The sequence below is a fragment of the Plectropomus leopardus genome, chromosome 17 (genome assembly GCF_026936395.1).
Source record: "Plectropomus leopardus strain MGB_pleo_1.0 chromosome 17, ASM2693639v1, whole genome shotgun sequence".
In the NCBI taxonomy this organism is placed as follows: domain Eukaryota; kingdom Metazoa; phylum Chordata; class Actinopteri; order Perciformes; family Serranidae; genus Plectropomus; species Plectropomus leopardus.
This window is the reverse complement of record NC_142192.1, coordinates 16716024-16736643: the sequence shown is the minus strand read 5'-3', so window position 1 is coordinate 16736643 and position 20620 is coordinate 16716024. Positions and strand designations below refer to the sequence as shown.

At 39.6% G+C, this 20620-nt stretch overlaps 1 protein-coding gene across 1 annotated transcript in view; it reads right to left on the bottom strand.

Moving 5' to 3' along the window:
* col8a2 (collagen, type VIII, alpha 2) overlaps positions 1-20620 on the bottom strand; it is a 123643-nt gene that overhangs the window by 6898 nt on the left and 96125 nt on the right. The window contains exon 4 of the mRNA XM_042507074.2: positions 6248-6439. Within this exon, the coding sequence (XP_042363008.1) occupies positions 6248-6410 (163 nt within the window). The 5' untranslated portion in view covers positions 6411-6439. The remainder of the gene's footprint in view (positions 1-6247; positions 6440-20620) is intronic.

The following is a 20620-nucleotide window of genomic DNA, read 5'->3' as shown; positions in this document are numbered from 1 at the left end:
ATATATATATATATATATATATATATATATATATATATATATATATATATATATATATATATATATATATATATATATATATGTATTTTTTTTTTTTCTTTAATATAATTTGAAACATTATATCATTATGTAATTGTTATATTTTAAAGTATCATTTTCTGGAAATGTTTCCTCTTTTGTTTATTATTTCTTTTAATAATCCCTCCCTGTTTTTCAAAACCAAATTTTAGGTAAAATTTCATGCAAGTTGTGGGACATTTCTTGCAAAGTTTCCAATTTTCTTTGTTTTCAAAGGGTCAAATAGCTTTTCAAAGGCGTCTGAATGCGGCACGAGAAAACTGATTTCAATACAGGTTTCAAAGGGAAAAAAGCACAGTACTATTATTGTTTTTTTTTATTGTCTATGCAGGTCATTAATTAATTCTTTTTGTTAACTGCTTGTTCAGTGTCATGAAGGGCTAAAAAGCATTTTAGCTCAGACTGAGTGGAAGGCAGGATACATTCAGGACAGGTCTCTAATCCATAGGCTTCTAAACTGTTATGTAATAGTACAATTGGACAGGAATTCACTTTTCTGTTTTTCAGCTGACTGACTTCAGGGTTTAATTAGGTTTGAGTGTCTGTAAAATGCTATTTTTTTATTGCATAACAAAGGGGAAACTAAACTGAAGAAGTATGCCACATGTCATAAACTGTGTTATTATTCTTTCCTAGCAGAGTGGAGCAGAACACAGCTAGGACACAATGAGCAAAAACACAAGCTTGGTCTGCAGAGCACAATTACGCTCAGCCAATTTCAGCTGGTTTACTACCTCATTTCAGCAGCACCTCGCCTGTAAGTCAGACGGCCAGAGGGCATTTCACCTTGTGTTCTTTTTATAATGATGCATAAATGACAGGTATCCATGTTTAAAAATTCATAATGTGTATTTTGGATCTTGGAGTGTATCAAATGACCAACCGCTGCTTGTACCCGTCTACCTTCCTGAACGCCAAGATTCTGGTGAGAGGACAATCTGAGCCAGTTTATTTCATGAGTAGCTTGAATAATTTCTTCTTATGTATTAACCATATACAAATAAAGCGTTATGTAATGCATGGCCGGGATCTGTCAATATACCTGCAGTTCAACAATAATAAATGAGATTGGGGGGAAAACTTACTCTTTCCCCTTCCTTGTAACAAACATGCATGTAAATTCAATTTGGAATTCCCATCACATCCCCTAAATCGGTGATACTCAACTTGCAGCCTGAAGATCAATTTCAAATTCACAAGGAAAATAAATTGTTTCACTGGCAATCTGTTTCTTTTGGTTTTTGTATTCTGAATGTAAGTAAGGTGCCAGAGTGCATAAAAAGCCTCAAAATAGAGCTTATTTATGAAAAAAAAGTGCAAGAGGAGGATCCCAGAGGTCCTATACACCCCTACACTGTGGCTGCACAGGGCTGCTGTGACTGGATTTGCCTCTTAGCAAAGATGAGGGAACAGAGCAACAGTTAAGAGGTTGAAAAAAGACATTTAATTTATTATCCTGATTACTGTTTTATTGTTTATTAACTGGCCACTGGTATCCTGTCATTTAGGAAAAGTTCAGTATCCCTGCCCTAATGTAAGCAAAGAGCTCTGCTGCCACCTGCTGGCAGTTAGCAAGAATGCAGTCTGTTTTGGGTCACTTTGAAATAGGGCACAAAAATTAACCCCTTAACAGTCACACTAAGAAATGCCCTTGCAAAAAATTACACAGCATTGTGGACCGTAGAATATGCAACTGAAGGCATCAATTCATTAAGAAAAACAAACATTTATTCATTGTAATGCATTGTAAAAAGTAGACATAAATAATTAGATACAAATGAAACAATGAAACAATCTGTTTAAGTATATGGTGAAAAATAAATTGTCAGTCTGAAAAAAGCAAATTCATGAAATAAACAAATGTGAAAAAAATATAGAAATAACACTGAATCTAGTAACAAGATCAGTCAATTTAGTATAATAAAAATACAGTTGAATAGAATTACAGTGTAATCAAAATACTACAATGCATCATATAAAAACATTTGCATAAAATTAAATTTGGTTTTGCCAGTTTTCTTCTGAAGCAATTTAACTGCAAAAATATCAACTATGTGATTACAATGCCTGTTAAAGGGTTAACAAAAATCTAAATATTCCAAAACAGGACATCATTTAGGGCATTGTAGGATTTTAGTTATGTTTGTTTTGTGGTAAATGCACAAACACGACAGGCCTGAGATGCTTAGTTTAACTTTGAAATCTGAAGAGATGGCCAAAAAATTAGCAGGAAATTAGTAACAAAGTTTTTTGAAAAAGTAAAAATAAATAATAAACAAGGAAATGACCTTAAAAGGTGATGAAAATGTATTTATTTTATATATTTTACATTATTTTGTTGTGTAACAAATTTTACGTATAAAATTATTTTTATTATAAATATGGTTTAGTGGACATTTGACCTATTTTGGGGGAAAATTTCAGGTTTCAAAGAGTTAAAAAGCTTGTGAAGGGTGTTTGAATGCAGCTCAAGAAAACTGATGTTGATCGATATTTCAGAGGGTTAGAGCTTGAAAAATAGCAAATGGAAAGCTTAAGAAGTCACACTGATAAGTATAAGTTTAATAAGTATTAAACTGATTCTGCTTACTGTCACACTATGCAGGTTTTGTACAAGAGTGAGATTTGCTGTGTGATCACTTTAGGTTTCACTGCCAGATAAATGCTTTAGATAATATGTCTAGACTTGAGGTTTTTTCTATATCAGTGATGTGCCACCTGGAACACTGTGTTCAGGTGTGTAATGAGCATTACAGCCTCAGCTTTGTTTGTTTAGCTCCACTGTAAGCCGCCGTAATATATCACCCAGAGAGAGAAAATAAGGCGCTTCACACTTCAGAGGATATAATGGCTTCCTCATTACTCGTTGCAAAGCTCTCCAGCAGTCAAAGACTTAAGTTGTAGTTTCAAATACATTTGAATCGACAGAGTGAAAACATTTATTGTACTTTGCTTTTGCAAGAGAAAAACCAACAGGAGCACCCAGGCAAGCATGAGAGCCATGCTGACTTAGATAGATGCATAACCCTCAGCTCACGAAGGCTTTTGAATGCACAAACAAAGTTACATGACTGGTACATTAAATGTTTTGCACTGAAACATTCGACAAGTTTGTTTATTATACAGTCTTTAATCTTTCTCTTCATTTGAACATTTATTGTTAATAAAATAACCTCAGAAAGGTCTCTTCAAGTTACAACACTCAAAGTGAATGGGGTAAAATTATAGGTATCACCATGAAACTACCCCAGGTGATTACTTATATTAAGACGCTTATTTTTTTTGTATTACAAGTTTTTGGATTTTTTGTGTTAAAATATACAAACGAGGTATTATCTGATTATTTAGTATCACTGATTTGCATACATTTACAGGATACACATCTGAACATTGGATAACGCCAGGTTAAAAATTGCTGTTTTATTTTCCTGACACATTACAGCCAATATTTTTTAATGGAATTTTAGAGAGGTTTTAAGGATTTTGGATATTTCTTTTTATCACTCAAAAAACAGAAACCAGTGTCAACAGCCATTATTTATTTATTTATTCATTCATTCATTTATTGGCACAATTTTAGGAATAAAATGTTATATGTATCTGGCTAGAAATGACATATGGATAAGCCTAAAAAACTTTCAGAATACAGTCAAATAAAAATGGACAGTTTGGTGTATGGAAGTGCTACTGAAGAGATTTTATGGCTCAGAGTATGAGGAAAAATAATTCTGAGAAAATGGCCTTACATTTTGGACAAAAAATAACACCACAGGTGAATAGAGTAAAGATATCACCATGAAACTTCCCTAGTTTATTATTTAAATTAAAGATCTATCTTGTATTACAAGTTTACTGAAATTTTACGTTTAAATATGCATAAGAGGCATTTTCTGAGTAAATATGCACTTTTAACAAACATTTCAAGAACAGAAATCTTAACTAAAATAACCTGCGTGTGGGTTTTTTCTTTACTCTAGTCTGAAAGCAGACATGTTATGGAGGAAAAATATGCAAAATTTAAAAATTGACCAGCGCTTGTAAAAAGCTATGTTTTCACAAAAGCTGTCCTGCATCAATATATATTGACATGTTTAGTACAGTACAAATCCTTTATGCCTTTATAGATTCTGTATAAGAATTTGTGAATTATTTGCTATGTTTCTGGGAAGTTGACTGTTTTTGTAAATTGTATCTGATGCAATAGATTTTACAGCATATGGTTGATTAATAATTGGTAAATTACTTAATTGTTCCAATCGTGATGCAATGTGGACATATGACCACTGAGTGGCAGTAGAGACATTGCATTCATGTGGGCCACAGAGAGCATTTTTTTCACTCCTCCAAATTTAAATCTTGTTTCTACCACATTTTGAAATCCCATTTCTAGAAAGCATAATTTCTTTTAGCAGACTTTTGATGTTGCTGAGAGGGATTTAAATGCACCATTTCAACCATACATTTGCTCTGAATCCTGCTTCTGGAGTCTGTCTTTGTCAAACACCATATTATAACACTGAAATGAAAATGTGCCCTGCGTTTGCTTTGAAATTTGCTTTGAAGAAGGGGCCCTCTGTTAACACCAGGCACGTCTCATGTGATCCAGAACTTGTATTGGTAGTTTGAGTCAAATTTGATAATGAAAGCAGTGACAGCATGCACATTTTTTCAGGATGATTATCACCCCCCTCCCTCTCCCAGTTCCCCTTGCCTGGGCCTTTTATATAATCTATTTTTATTTCCTTCACACTCTCATCCCACAGCTGAAGAATATGTGATAAACACTGGGGTAACAGCATCCAGATGGCAGCAGGAACAACTGGCCCAGTGGCGCTCAGCAAACAGTAGGCAATCAGGCCTCCACAGGCCCCAACACAGGACCTGCCAAACACTGCTGGACCCGCAGGGCACCGAGACACACACTTCAGTGAGCATTTTAACTGCCTGAAGAGAGCCACTAACCCAGTAGCTTAAGTGTACAAGTCTGTCCTGGGAGGGGACTTCCTAAAACATTGTATTTCACCTGGGCACTGTTCCGCGTGCTTCCTTACACAGAGTGATGTGTGCGTGATGCACCTTCTTGACGGCTCACATTGGGTCGTCTTGACACTTTTTCGATAATCTAGCAACACCATCATCTGAAAAATTATTTCATTAACCTAATATTTGCCTTAACCTCAAGATTAAACCTACAGAAAACCTCATGCATAACTTTATCTTCAAATAGGGATGATTTTTTATTTTATTTTTTTGGTCAATGATTTATGAAGATACACTTAGATTTTTGCTTTATGGGCTGCTGGTGTGGCTGCAACTGTCACTAGACATCACTGTGCATTTTCAAAAGACTTTTACCTGACTCTTGAAATTCTCGACTATCATGATGTGAAACTTAAACATATCATGGCAAAAAGGGTTATTCTGCAAGAATGGAAATCAGCTTTTCCTCCTTACTTTACAAAATGGCTAAAAGACAATGCCTTTATCTTAAAGAAATCTGGTATACTCTGTCCAACTCCCTCATCAAGTTTTCTATAATCTGGGGTCCTTTTATGAAGATATCAAAAGGGTAAAAAGTCAAACAGGTAACTAACCACAGGGACTGCTTCTTTACGTTGGACTGTACACTGTGCTTCCATCTGCCAGGATACTAAGTCTCTGTTGGACCTTCCGTGACCACGCGTGGTCCTTACCCCATGGATGCTAGCATTATTTATTTTTTATTTATTCTAACAAGTTTACAAGGCAGAGAATCCGTTTCTATGTGAACAGATGTGAGACCAAATATACAAATTATAGGGAAACATGAACAGTGTAATCTGTATGCCTTTGTACTTGTAGCTTGTATTATTCAGTTAAGTTTGCCTAATGAGTCACTTGCGGTTCATTCAGAATGGACCTGTGACCCACTTTTGGACCGCAACCCACTAGTTGGGAACCACTGTTCTGAAGGATGTATGCAGACAGTAACTCTGAGTCAGGATTTATTTAATCTGAGGCGGCACAAACATCAATATACAGTTTGGGTATATATGGACTTACTAAGGAATGTATCGCAATAACGGGGTTGAATCATACTGAATCAGTTCAAAATGACCCAGTGGACTGTTGAAGTGTGAGTAGACCTGCAGATCTGCGGGTTAACAGCTTATGAACAGGGATTACTCACCAACGTAATGTCCCTTTCCTTCTCTGAATGGGGGTCCAATAGGCCCTTTCATCATGGGCTGCATGTACTTCATGTGGGGCATGGGGGGATAGCCTCCGGCGAGAGCACGCGCCCCCAGCATCAGTAGCACACAGACAGGAGCCAACAGCATGGTCACAGGCATCCCAGGCTTCAGACGTCACACACAAAGAACTGGAGGCACACATAAAAGAGGAAAGAAAACAGAGTTTATAACAATTCAAAAAGAAACAAAAAGAGACATTCAGTCTTTATCTTTTTGAAATCAATAACAAAGCATCACTGAAAGAGCACGATGGGAAAAGGCAGAGATGGCATTTACACCCACGGTGATAATGAGTTAAGAAACCAAGCATGGAATCTCGCAATTACACTTTAGTGCATCTCAGCCTAATTTACAAGACACCACATTTAATACCACAAATTTGTGGAAAAACACTTCATTTAAAAAAGTTGCAAGACAAACAGTAATTTACTCCTGTGAAACGTGCATTTACTGTTAATGGGCTGGAATTAAATGAGCTAATCTACCACATGCAATTTGAAGTACCGTAATTCACTGATAATAAGTCTGTGAGGATTAGTTTGTAGTTTTATTAGTTTGTCTGTCTACAAGCAGAGAAAGTCTAAGCCAAGCTAGGCACAGATATTCTGGGGAGGAACAAGGAAACATGTTTCTTGTAGGGAAAGCTGAAGATATTTATGCCCAAATATAACGACTAACATCTCCTAAAGCACACACGTGGAACTATATTAAAAAATAAACACCTCCTCCAGCATTGGCAAAGTGACACTAATGGTCCCACACTTTTTATATAAGTCCAAACATGAGGTGCAAAGACGAACACATATAACCAGTGAGCATATTGCTGATGCATGTCCCTGTTCTCAGCTGCTGCACTGTATGCGGTAAGTATCTGGCTCAGTTAATGTTTGTGCTAGATGGTCCTCAGAACCTGTGACAGGCAGATCTGTTGACTTTAATTTACTTCAGGATAAAATGACCACATCACCCTCTGCCAAATATTTTCACAACCGTGGTCAGGTGCGAACAGGAAACCACCAGAGGATGGCCAGTGTGTTTGTGTATCGTAAGTGAGCAACTGGAGGCGTCCAGGACTGGCTTTAACTGGTGAAATGAAGTGTGAAAATGGCATAAATTTCCACTCCAGCTCTCCCCTGAGCTGTTTTTGTCAGCTGCCTGAGGAGCGATGACTGTCACGAGTCATTTTGTGATGATGTGGGATGCAAAATGTAATCTCAGGTTCAGCCCGCTCCTGTTTAAGCGCCAAACATGACACGCTTCTATCAGGCATGGAAAATATGCGAGGATGAGAGAAAATGGTGCATATCTGAGAAAAACTCAATCTCTATGAATCATCCAGCCACAATAGCATAATAAGGCTGGCCAGCAAAATTGTTTCTTCTAAAGAAAGAAAGAACAGTTTTTTAAAAAAAAAAACAAACCCAGAAGCAACCAAAAAAATTAGCAGAAAAAAAGTGCAGAAAATTGAAAAAATGTATGTATAATTTTTTTCTGTGGCATAATTTTAAACAAATAATTATCGTGATTATTTATGTTTTTTCTGGACATTTTCTGTATTTTGTTTTTTACCTAAAATAACAAGTTTGTTTCGATCTCAACCCCTCCTGATTTCAGTTGTTTGTTTGCTTTTTTCACTTCAGTTTCTCTTCTCGTGCCCTAAACTGAACCACCCAGAGTAGTTTCACTCAATGACAGGCTCTAATGTCGATTCAATATGCTAAAATTGTCCCCCCAAATAAAATCCAATAAGGGCCAACTAGTGCCAACAGTGCAGGACAGACTACAAAAAACCCCCAAAAAACTAGGGCAAGAGACACTCACCAGTGGCCCGACATTGAACAACAGCAGAAAGTTAATTTGTTGCGTCAAATCTCCCATAAAGGCACCGTACAGTGTACAAACACTGCCCCCAAAAAACCCTTGTCATAAATAATACATTATGTATGACAGTTACAGGTAGCTACAGGGGCCCCAGCCTTCTCTGCCTCGGCCCCCCAGATTCTAGGATCGCCACTGCTCACATAATACAGCTGATACAGACTCAGGAGAGTTCACTCTCCAAGTTTACAGCGAGGCACCGCCGTCACTGAAACATGATCTGACATTTTCTAATTTGAAAATGATCTGACATTTTCTAATTTGAAAATTACATCAAATCATCCTCTAAAGCTAATTGGAAGCAGGGATTGGGGAGTAATCTGGGAGTTCACCGCAGACTTCAGCTCACATGTACTTAGAAAAAGGTGTGCTCATTGCCACCATGTGTGTGCAGAGAGGTCTGTTTTACTGCTTTTACTTTCACCGACGTCTGTGATTGTTTAGCAGCCACATAGCTAGCTCGTCAAATTCCTGTTTTACAGTCATTTACCAAAGTGTTTCTTTGGGTTTTTGAGGAAGCTTATTGTCATTAGTCATAAGTGTGTGAGTGTCTGTTTATGCGTGTTTACATCTCTGCTTAGAAGAATCAAAGTTCACTTCTGAAATGTTCACACCAACGCTTAACCTATGAAACATGAAGAAAGCAAGGATGTTAAAAGAAATAAACAAGGAGTAAGAGAGAGCAGTACTGGTAGGGGAGTGTTTGGTCGTTGGCCGACTTGCTGGCTGGTTGGCAGGGAAGCTCGTCTGGTATGGGGGTCTGTGGTTTTGGTGGAGATGTAATTTAACAGGCGGCTCTGGATGCCCACCATTCTACAGGCGTCAAACTCTCTCAAGAACCAGAGCGACACACACTCAGTCCCAGAAGCCGTGCATGAGCAGGGATCAGACAGGCAGTTTCACAGACCTCCACAATCTGTTTATCAAATGGTTTTGTTCAGAAAGCTCTGCAGACGTTGTTAAAAAAAAATCTCACGCAATCCTCTCTGGCTGGCCACCACGAGCCACCGCTGGACCGAGACTCGTACATGCTCTCGCACACAAGAACACCCACGTCACAAAACACACACTCTCGGTATGCATGGGAACACAATATAGCTCTGGTGAGTGGTTATGGGGGGTGTCTTGAAAATGCTCAACCTCGTTAACTTCCCCCCATTTTCACGTAAAATCAGTCAGTTCAAAACAAAGCATAACAAAGAAAAGTGGGCTGTGAGGAGAGGGGAGCTAATGGTGAATCACAGCCTCATTCAGTCATTAAACACGAGCAGCATCCAGAGTTACAGTGAAAGAGCCTCGCCTGGCAGGCCGAGTGACACTTTATATAAAACAGATTTAGCTGAAAAAAGAAATCGCCACACACATTACAGTATCAGGTCCAAAAATATGCAAAGAAAGAACGAAAGAGCAGAACAGAGAAGTAGCTTTAATGAGGAAATGAGGGAGAGTCTCGCCCTTGGGTGTAAAAGGGCACCGCCAACTCCACTGTAACATTGTTATAGTCATCACTTCGCTTTTCCCAAATCAAGACAGCTGTTAAATAACCGTGCTTTGTCTCACATCCACGGACAGATGATGAGAACATGGACCCGTGGACGAAGGCATGTAAAAGGCTGCCCACCTCTCTTCATAGAAGCAAGACACTCAGGCAGACAGTCTCTTTTTGGTGGTTTTGCGTCTCTTCTGAATTGTTTTGTGCTGCTTTGTAGTTATTGAGTGTGTCTTTGTAGTTGTTTTATGTCTCATTTTGCATCTCTTGGGTTGTTTCGCTTCTTTTTGAGGTTGTTTTGTGTCACTTTGTAGTCATTTAAAGTCTCTTTGCAGTTGTTTTGTGTCTTTTTTTGGCATTTTACATGTTTCTGTAGCTGTTTTGGTTCCTTTTGAGCTATTGAGTCACTTTGTGGTTTCTCTTTGTAGTTGTTTTTTGTCTCTTTTTAGTTATTTTTCATGTCTCTGGAGATGATTTGCATCATTTTGTAATCATTAATTGTCTCTCTGACATTGTAATGTGCCTCTTTCTGGTTGTTCTGCATGTCTTTGTAGCTGTTCTGCTTCTTCTTTTTTTTCATTTCGTGGTCACTTCATGGTCATTTGGTGTCTCTTTGTGGGTTTTTTTGTGTCTTTTTTGGTCATTTTTGTAGGTGGTTTCTCTTTACCATTTTACATGTCCTTGTAAGTTGTTTTTCTTCATCTTAAGTTTTGAATCAGACTCTTTGACATTTGTGTCTCTTTTTGGTTGTTCAACACTTCTTTGTAGTTGTTTTGCATCATTTGTAGTCTTTATAGCTGTTTTGGGTCTCCTTTTGGTTGTTTTGTGTCTCTCTGTGGTAATTTCGCATCTTATTTTAGTCTCTATGTCACCTAAAGTTGTTTTTTGTCTCGATGTTGTGTGTATTTGTGGCAGGTGAACTGTATTATTAGCTGTTGTTCAAAAACTGCACCTCGCAAAGTCTCCTGTTCAGAATCCTGCCACAATAGATCCACAATGACACTATACTGCACACTAATACAGCACACTATACAAATTATACGAAACCATGAAAAAAGCCTGAGATGCACATTCTGTTTTTTGGTTTTTTTTTTGTTGTTTTTTTAAGCATAATTGTTTTTCTGCTCTACCATTGTTACAGTATTTTAATGAAATGTTTCTGTTGCCTCAGTATGCTGTGCAGCTGTTAAAAAACAAAACAAATATTGGCCTGTATTTGGTTTGCAGATACTCTGACTCTGATAAACATCAGGAGCAAAAAGGCCTACTGGGCCCGTTGAGAAATCCATCCATACCCACATCAAAAACAAAGACACATGTTGGCAAGTGCACATCATGAATACAGACAGACATCCCACTTTCCCACATACAGTACACCTCAAAGATCTGTCTCCAAACCACCTGGTAATCTGAGTCCCGGACACTAACCATACCCAAAGCTTTCTTCAACACTTGTTGGATGCCGTTTCAACAGAGCCGAAATGCTAATCTGCAAAGGCTTCGGGCCGCCAAAGCAGACTCAACAGCCTCCAAACCCAAACTCAGCAGCATCTCAAGTGGCCCTCTCAGACAGGCAGAAGAGACACAGACACCGCGGCTGAGTGCAAGCCAAGCACACACTTCCCTAACTGCTCCGTCTACCCGCTAATGAAATCAACAGCGCCGGGGAGGTGAGGTTGAAGGTGCTCTGCCTCCACTTCCCTAAAGCGGTACATGTGTGAATTCAGACTGCTAGGCATTTCCTAAACCACGTGCCACAGAGAGATTATAGGTACACCGATTGTGAGGATTCAGTGTCACGAAGGGGAAGAGGGGGCGGTTGTTTTTGCGGTGTACATTTGAGCCGCTCCTTGAGTGGAGGAATCATCACCTGAACATCATGTACCAGCTTTTTTTTTTTTTAAAAAAAAACCAAAACAAAACAAAAAACACCAAATGGTTCAACAACAACCCAGCTCCATGGTTGTTAGATAGTTTGGTTGCAACCACAGAGAACTGCACTTAAAACCTGACCACATTTTAGCTGATTCATCCAATTCTGACAAACATGAGCCACAGCCATGACCATAACTATCCCTAACTGTAACCATGAACCCACATGGGTGGTCAGCTGTATTAAACCACAGCCATCTTCTTTTACCAAACTCTCTTCTTGTAAATTCAGCAAGCAAATGTTGGAAACTTCCCTTTTTACAGCAAGAGTGAATTTCCAGAACTAGAGTCGGATACTAAAAATAAACTTAATTTATACATCTGTGGTTTATTATTCAATCTGTAGTCTAGACATTTGAGTATTAACGGATTTTACAGATTTGCAGTAAAAACACATGCACCAGCAAACATAAAGCAAACTCTTAAAACACACACAAACAGGCCAAAACATTGCTAAGGCATCACTTCCAGACAACACAGAGCTCCACTGAACATTGACCTGTGCGAACACGTTGTTCTATAAGAGAGTGAAGGAAAGAAGAGGAGGGAGAAGTGAGCACAGCAGTTACACAACATGCTGGTGTCCAGAGCGACACAGCTTCTACTCTGTGTGTGTGTGTGTGTGTGTGTGTGTGTGTGTGTGTGTGTGTGTGAGGAGCAGAGGAAATTGAGCGTGTGGGGTTTTATTTAGAGAATCACCTTCTTTTGAATGAGGTAATCTCTCTTTCAGCCTGAGTGGCACTCGGACCATTACGCCAGTCCCGTGTCAGCTCACTGTGTAATATATGAGTCGTGGTCACAGCTTTTGGTAGCTTTGAACGCACCCTGCATTACTCAGCTCCAGGGAAAACAGTATGGCTGTTCATTTAAGTGTCCATGCGTGTGTATAAATGTGACCACAAAGCTAATACATATATGATGAGACATTAACATCTGCTGTCACCAGCTGGAAAGTGTGTGTTGTTGGTTATGTTTGGTTGCTTTTCAAGAAAATATTGTCCAGTCTGCGCCACCACAATAAAAGCTCCTGTGTTGCCTCAGTAGTTGATACTCTAAGTCATCTGTAAATTATAGTCATTAGAAATACTGTAAATTATTATTTTTAATGTCGAGACATGATGTACACCGTTTATATTTCTACTGTAACATAGTGATGCATACATGTTTGAGAACACTCATTTACCCAATACACTATAGGACAGTATATTTACTCATTAATACACACACAAAATGTTTTCATACCTTATGCAACCTTAAATATGCTCTTATATTATATTACCAAAAATATGTGGACTCCCCTGGTCAGGGAATGTAGATGGTTTGGGCCTTTCAGGTCAAATTAAGGGAAATCTTAATGCTACAAATAGTACAGTATTAAAAAGATAAATATATAAAAAAAGAAAGAAAAACATATATATGCATACATACGCACACATATATAAAAATCTATAGCAATTGTAATAGTATGAATTACTATTATTATAGTAATAGTAAAAATGTATATACATCATTTATACTTATAAAATAGTGACAACAGTTTTCTAAAGCCAAGGTGATGTTCAGATTGCTTGTTTTGTCTTACCAACACTCCACACTGGTTGTTCAAACAAACAACATGTCACTTAGCCTCTTCACTGACACTCTAAGCAGGTGAAGATCGTCTTTGGGAAACACCGAAACAATGTTTGCTCATTTGCTTGTTTGCAGCATCCAGTTTGGCTCTGTGTTACAAAGAAACTTGGCCTCAAACCAACCCAACACCTCTGGGATGAAATGGACTGCCAGATCTTATAGCGTCAATGCCCAAACTCACAAATGTTTTCACGGCTTCAGAGGCCATTTTAACAGCATAAGTGACATGTTCAACCATCACATACGGTGTAATGTATCTACATACTTTTGGCCATGTAGTTTATATTTCTGTCAGCTATGGGTCTGTGTGTGGCCAAACAGTTAACTTGTGAAAACTGTTAAAATTTATCAGAGGAGTGACAGAAGATGATGGAGAGTCATCATCCAGCCCAGCGCACAGACACACGCAGCTCATCCATCTTTCCCTCTCTGGGTGGCAATAATGATGATATATATCTGCACTACAGAAGACACAAAGGGCACTATTATTTTACACTTGAAATGCTCCCCCGCTGGAGCGCAGGTTCCCGAAATCATTTTTTGTGTATCTGCCTCATGTCTGTCATCTGTCTTGCTTGTTGTCAACCTGAGGATTCCCCTACAACAGCTTGACTTTTCAAACATATCTGTCTTAATGTTTATGGGAGGACGCAAAACACAAAATGACAAGTCACAAATGTAGCGCAGGTGAACTAAAGACAGGTTTGAAAAAGGCTACGCTTCAGGAGAGAAAAAGAAAACCCCATAAAACACAGAAGAGATGAAGTAAAAGAGAAGAGTCTCATCAATTCAGGAAACGACTCCCGTGGAGCGGGGGCAGTGTTTTCCTAACATCCCTGAAGGTTGAAGCAAGCGAGAACAGGGCTGAGAGACGGTCGGGGTGAGTTTATGCTGATGGAGAGGTTTAAAAGTGGGAGTTAAAAAAAAGGAAACAGACGGTGCAGGTGGTGTGTGTGTGTGTGTGGGGGGGGGGTGAGACAGGTTGTGAAGAAAACACAGGGAGGGGAAATGAGTGAAGAGGTTAGAGAGAGGGTTTCCATTTCTTGGTGACTTCATTCAGAAGAACACGATTAAATCCCCTGGGCACTTATTTGAGTGCAGAAGCAGACGTGCTAATCATAAGATGGGGTGTGATGTACTGTGCATATGAAAGTGTGTATGGACAAAGGGCAAAGCAGTCACAGAGAGGCTAATTAGCTGCAGAATTATTAACCTGCAGAATCTCATGCATGTGCAATTGCATACACGTTCTAAAAGGGACCCTTATTTGCCCCTAGAGGGAACCGTTTCAGGCCAGTGAAAAGGCATTGATTACAATATATTAGTCCGTCTGGCTCCCCTGCTGCTTTACAGATTCGTGCTGTATCACCTCATCTTTCTGTGAAGGATATAGCCAGGGGAGATGGACTGAAAGTCTGCAAAACATCCAGACTAACTCCTGACCTGCCAAGAAGCCAGTTACAGTATGCTGGGAGGGAGCTGAGAAAGCCGGAGTCTGACGGGCGCAGCTATACCTTTCCAGTTGACCTATTGATGCACCTAAAGTGATTAGGTAATCAAAAGCATAAAAATAATAATCTCATAAAAGGTGATCTGCTTCCAGAGCAATAAATCTTCAAAACAGGTCACTGAAAGCGCACATCGCCACTCGCAAAAAATTAAAGCGTTTGCTCATCATGTGAAATATGATCAAATCAACATGAAAATAGAGATTTATAGCTTGGAATATATAACCATAAAGGGACTTGTGTTTTAGAGGGAACTGCGGAGATGACCTCACATCAGAGGGAAAAACTTCGAGGACACCCAGTAATACAATCTCCTGCAAAATCAGAACGATCACTTTGTCTCTCTCCGCCTGGCAGGTCTCGACTGGCAACCTCAGCTCTTCTCTCTCCCTCTCCTGTTCCTCCTTTTCTCTCGTCCTTAAGCCTCCTGCTCTCCGCACCGCACCGCTCATTGCTGGTGTGAATACTTTTATTGTGCGCTGCCAAGGCCTGACCAAGCAAGGCGTTTCTTTTTTCCCTTGTAAGTCCACTGGTACTGACATACACTCAAGTCTCTGTTATTCTTAATTAACATAACAGCAAATGTCGAGGGAGGAGAACAGAGAGGAGAACAGAGAGGAGAAAGTGGGAGAAAGAAGGAGAGAGCGGGGACAGCAAAGCAACAGCGAGTAAGACTGCCACTTTTGCACACTGCATTTGCAATTTACCTTAATAAGAGAATGAATTGTAATTTTTTTTTCAAACTACAGATTTTGATTTCACACAGAAATAAACAAAAGCAGCTTCTCTTTTTTTCTAGTTGATGGTTTTGGATTATGTCAACTAAACAGAGAAATGTTGTAGACAGATTTCATTAGCAAGCTACCGAACACAGGTTCATGTAAATGTGTTTTGAAAAAGTATCACTTTGGCGAGGGAAAAAGGACTTCAGGGTAAGCAATCGTAACATAATGGAAGCGTAACGCTTTCTAACAGTTTGGCTGCAGTGTTGTGCACGTGTACACTTTACAAGTGCTAGATCAAAGTTCAGTTAAAAAAGATTAAAATAAACAAGCTCATGTTCATGTGCACAATTTAAAATTTTGAACAAAGCACACGGTCCCATAAAAATAAAAAAATTTGTGCTAATTTCTTCAATTTTTTCAAATATAAAATAAACCCTTTGATCATCATTCACTTGTAGTTATTTCCCAAGACTAGTGGGATGGTTAATCTCAATGTGTTGTTTAAAATTTGTTGCAGATTTGGCTGATGCTTAGACGTTTGTTTTTTATTTCAAACACAGGGGGCACAATTTTCATAAAATGTGTGATTTTTTCACTTGGAATCTTTACTGATTTGTTAATAAAGCTCCTTTAGATATTCACTTGAAATGGCTTCAATAGTACTGATGGCTGCATTGTCTGAATTGCCAGTGGCACTATAGCCATGCATGTGTTGTGTTGAAGTTTGTCTCCCTCCTGTTAAAATGGGTAGCACCCCCCTCAGTGGTTAGGTAAAGGAAAAGGTTTGGTTCAGAATTAGGTAGGGGGAAACGCATATCAACAGGGAAACAGTTTTTGACTAAAAACAAAAACAGAATGCCATGTGCCGTAAATCCTTGGTTGCAGTAAAACAGTGCTGGAGCATTATTCAGTATCCTCTTTTACACTGCCTGTTCGAGGCGAGAATATTGCGCCGTTCTGCCACCTTGCTTGTCTGTATAAAAGGTCCGATCGCGTAATGGGGGCCCAGAGTCTTCACGTTTTTTAGCTGCCATGGGAGGTAATATCAGTGCCGCAACAAGATCTGCATAAACAGGACAGCGGGCAGGATGGGACCCTGGGTGGTATGGCTGTGACATTTAACGGCAAGTTATGTGTGTACCTCACTGCGGGAGATTTAAAAAGTAGCTGGTAGCAGTTGGCAGCTAACTCAAGGATGAAGAAGAGCAGATATAAATGTCTGAAAATTGGGAAAACAATGAGGTCCAGGAGCTCCTTACCCTCTGAGCAGCTGACGAGATCAGCCGCCATATAATTGAGAAGGTAACTGATTGTAATTGTCATTTTATGCCCTTGTTATTGTTGTTGTTGTGTTAAACATCATGCACCTGTTTTGCTTCAGTAATGCCAGCATGCTATCTAAAATCACACATTGTAAAAATGCAAAGGAGGCATAAAGAGGGGACTTAGTAGCGGCCCTATAGTGCGATCTCTGTGTAAAAAGGGTTACTGTCACAAGTGCGAATAAAAGCTCCCATTTACAGGCATTAGCTGCAAACTGACATGTTCAGTTCATCAAAAACATGTTCTGTAAATGCACTGTTTTAGCATGTTCATGCGAAACACAAGTGTATACTTCCTCAGACAAAAGAAGTTACTATCGCTGCTTTAAACTAGAATCTTGTTTCCAACACAGGGAATATTTGGTCCCCACTGGGATTTCTCCTCACCACACAGAAAAAGATTGCTCATGACATACCACAACTGTAGGCATTAAGCTAGTTAGCTGGACATGCTAACATCTTATGTTAAAGCTGATAAACAACAGTTTAAGACATACTTTTGACATACTTTGTTACACATGTTATACTTTTTCATTTATTAAAAAAAAACAAAAAACATGCCATACCCCCAAACTCTTATCTTAGATTAAAGCTCCGTGTATTTCAGCATTTGGAGTTATCCAAAACTCCACAAACTTGATGTGTCTAGTTACAGAGTTTAATGAATGGTCAAATGCTCAGTAGCTGGACGAGATGGTGTTGTGCCGGATCAAGGATTGGATTCAGGTCTCTGTAGGACTCTAATGTACTGGGCTGAGCTTGGTCTGTCTTATGTCTTGTGTTTCTGTGCCATGTCTCCAAGTAGCTGTTACTTTTCTCCCTTCACTGGGTGGGTGGCTTTGCTTCTGCCAGAATGGGGCCTCAGAAATGTGCAGTAGCCACACAGGCCAGGGAACACAAAAGCGAGACAAAGAAAAGAGCTCAAAACAAGCCACCGCACGAACAAATCAGGATTTTCCTCATAACGAGTTTCACAGCAAGCTTTATCGCAACATAGCTTAGTTATTTCCTGACTGTGTGTCAAAATATGCATGGTGGCAGTTCATCCAGAGGCAAAGCTGGCTATGGCAAGAATTCAAGTCCATGTGGAGAAGTGTGTGCATGGGTCTATTTACGATTCAGAGCTCTGAAGGTGAGAAATGTTCCGGGGCGCTTAAATAAAGACTAAACCCGGAACAATCGCACACCATCAATTGTTCCATTCTTTTTTGCCAGGACTGGAAAAAATCCCAAGCTGCACGTAGCTGGGGCGAAATTCCAGGAGGGAAAAGCCAAGAAAAGTCCTCTTGTAGTCTGTTTCTATCAAAGGATTCCACAGTTTGACACTCCATGAAAACAGCTAATACAGATCACATTGTCAAAGGCTGCCACTGGTGGAGATGGAAACTTGTGTCAAGGGACAACGGAGAAGAGGAAGAAGAAGAGGAAAGTGCCTTATTGACCGTAAACGAAATCGAAGCAACAGAAGGGGGAAGAGAAAGCAACTAGCCATGAAGGAGACGTGAAGTCATTACGACAGGCAAAAAAGAAAAGACGGGGAGATGGAGGAGGAAAAAAATGAAAGGGGAGCAGAAAGTAAAAAAGCTTTAGCTCTTGATCTCCCTGTTGACCCACTTCAGATGCGTGCCCCGCCAATCATCTCACACGCTCCTTCCGCTGGCAGCCCAAACGGCTTCACACGTACATGCACACGCCGCGCGCACACAAACACACACATCAGTTGGCAGTGAAACAGAGAGGGAGGCCTATTTTTCTGTCCGAAATGGAGAGAAGGGGAGAAAGAAAGAGAGGTAGAAGGGAGATTATAATTTAATAAGGGGCAGGAAATCTTGGTCAAATCCCCCTGAAGGAGCTGAAATGCCTCCGTGCTGCAGGCTACTGGACTATAGACTGACTGGGCTCCATCTGAATGGGCTTCTCTGGCACAGGCAGCAGGGCAGACAACCAAAAGAGCAGACAATAGACCAGGAAGAAAGAAATCCCACAATACTATAGTTTGGAATCATATTCCTCTGTGAAATATTGACCCAGAAATGAAAATGAAAATCCTTCGTAACAGCTGCGTGATTTCTGGCGGATCCACTGTGATGAATTTTGTGGGCAGTATGTAAGTGAACAAGGCTCAGATATTCATGTATCAGTTTAGCTTCTCCCTATCGCTCATTTAAACAACACAGTCATCTTATGTCATGTCTGGTGTTGCGTTTTGTTTCGATACTAATGTCAAATGTCGTATTCAAGCAAACATACAATAAATTTGCTCGACTTATGACCTAAATTGAGATATATCTGTATAAAGTATGTGCTGACAAGACTTTGTGTAAATTAAAAAGTGTTGTCAGTATGAGTAGCAATCATCACCACATGTGAAGAAAGCAGCATGCAAAAGAGAAATAAAGTCACAGGGCTGGCCCGCTGTTGGCTTGATGAGAATACTCTGAGAACTGCAGTACAATAACAGAGCTGCAGTGACCTTAAAGGCCCAGCGTGTCGGATTCAGGGGGATATATTGGCAGAAATGGAATATAATTATATAAGTATGTTTTCGGTAGTGTATTATCACGTGAAAATAAGAATCATTGTGTTTTCATTACTTTAGAGTGAGCTGTTTATATCTATATAGGGAGCAGGTCCTCGAGCATGGAGATCGCCATGTTGCATCTCCATGTTTCTACAGTGGCCTAGAGCAGACAAACCAAACACTGGCGCTAGATAAGGCTGTTTGCATTTTCACACTGCCTACTGCAGTTAGCAGCCACTTTATGACAAGCAGCATTGGAAAAAACACAGATTTTTAATGTGACACTGCTTTATTTATAGTGTTTTTACCCAAATTACTGGGTCCATTTGTTTTGGAGAGGAAGAGACCTCTGTGGATAATTCGGCTCCTGCTAAAAAGCTCTTGATTCATTTCAAAAGAGTTTCTTGAGTCAGATCTATTAAAAATATCCTTATCAGACTTCATTAGCAACCATAACACGAGCACAGGCAGAAGACAATAAACAACTTGTTTTACTTTTGTAATAAAACCATTGCGATGTTTATTTGTGCCATCAGCAAACTAACACAGAAATATCTATTCTGAGCTGCTAACAGTTGCTAACATTAGCCACCATAAACCAAGTGAAGCCATAGAAGCAAAACCCAAGAGTGCATCCTATTACTCATGACCTCTCTCTCTTATTTTTAAGGAATTTGTGTTTTTCGTCTGTCAGAAGTTACATAACACAACCAGAGCAAAAAAAACAAACAAAAAACTAAACACACATCAGGGAAAATACTCAGTAAATGACACAAGAAAACCACTAACTCCAATTACACAGGCCAATGTGAAGCCTGGAGCTCAGTCTTGACAGTCTCAAAATAAAAGGGATTGACTGAATGCATTGTGGGGTTTTAAAAAAAAAAGTGAGTCTGAGGAAATGAGCTAGCAAGTGAACGGTTGTTGCTCGAGGACTCAGACAGCGTGACGCAGGGCCGTCAGAGGATTAAGATGTGGGATGGGATGACATAAAGAGATACGCAGTGAGCTCTTAGACACCAGCACAAATGTTGCTGTCTTTCCAATAGTGTGTGAAGGCCGGCGTTAGCGTTGTGTGTGTATTTGCACTTGGGAGTCTTTATATAACATCTAACATATTTGAGGATATCAGGTCACACGGGCAGTGCACTCTCCTTCATCACTCCTCTACCTCTCATTTCTCTGCTCCGGAGGGCAGAAGGAAATTTGCAGAATCCCTCTCTGCTTAGAAATCACTTGTCCCCCCTTCCACCTCACACTATGTTTTAAATAGAAATTCACTGGATGGTTTGAAACCCATCG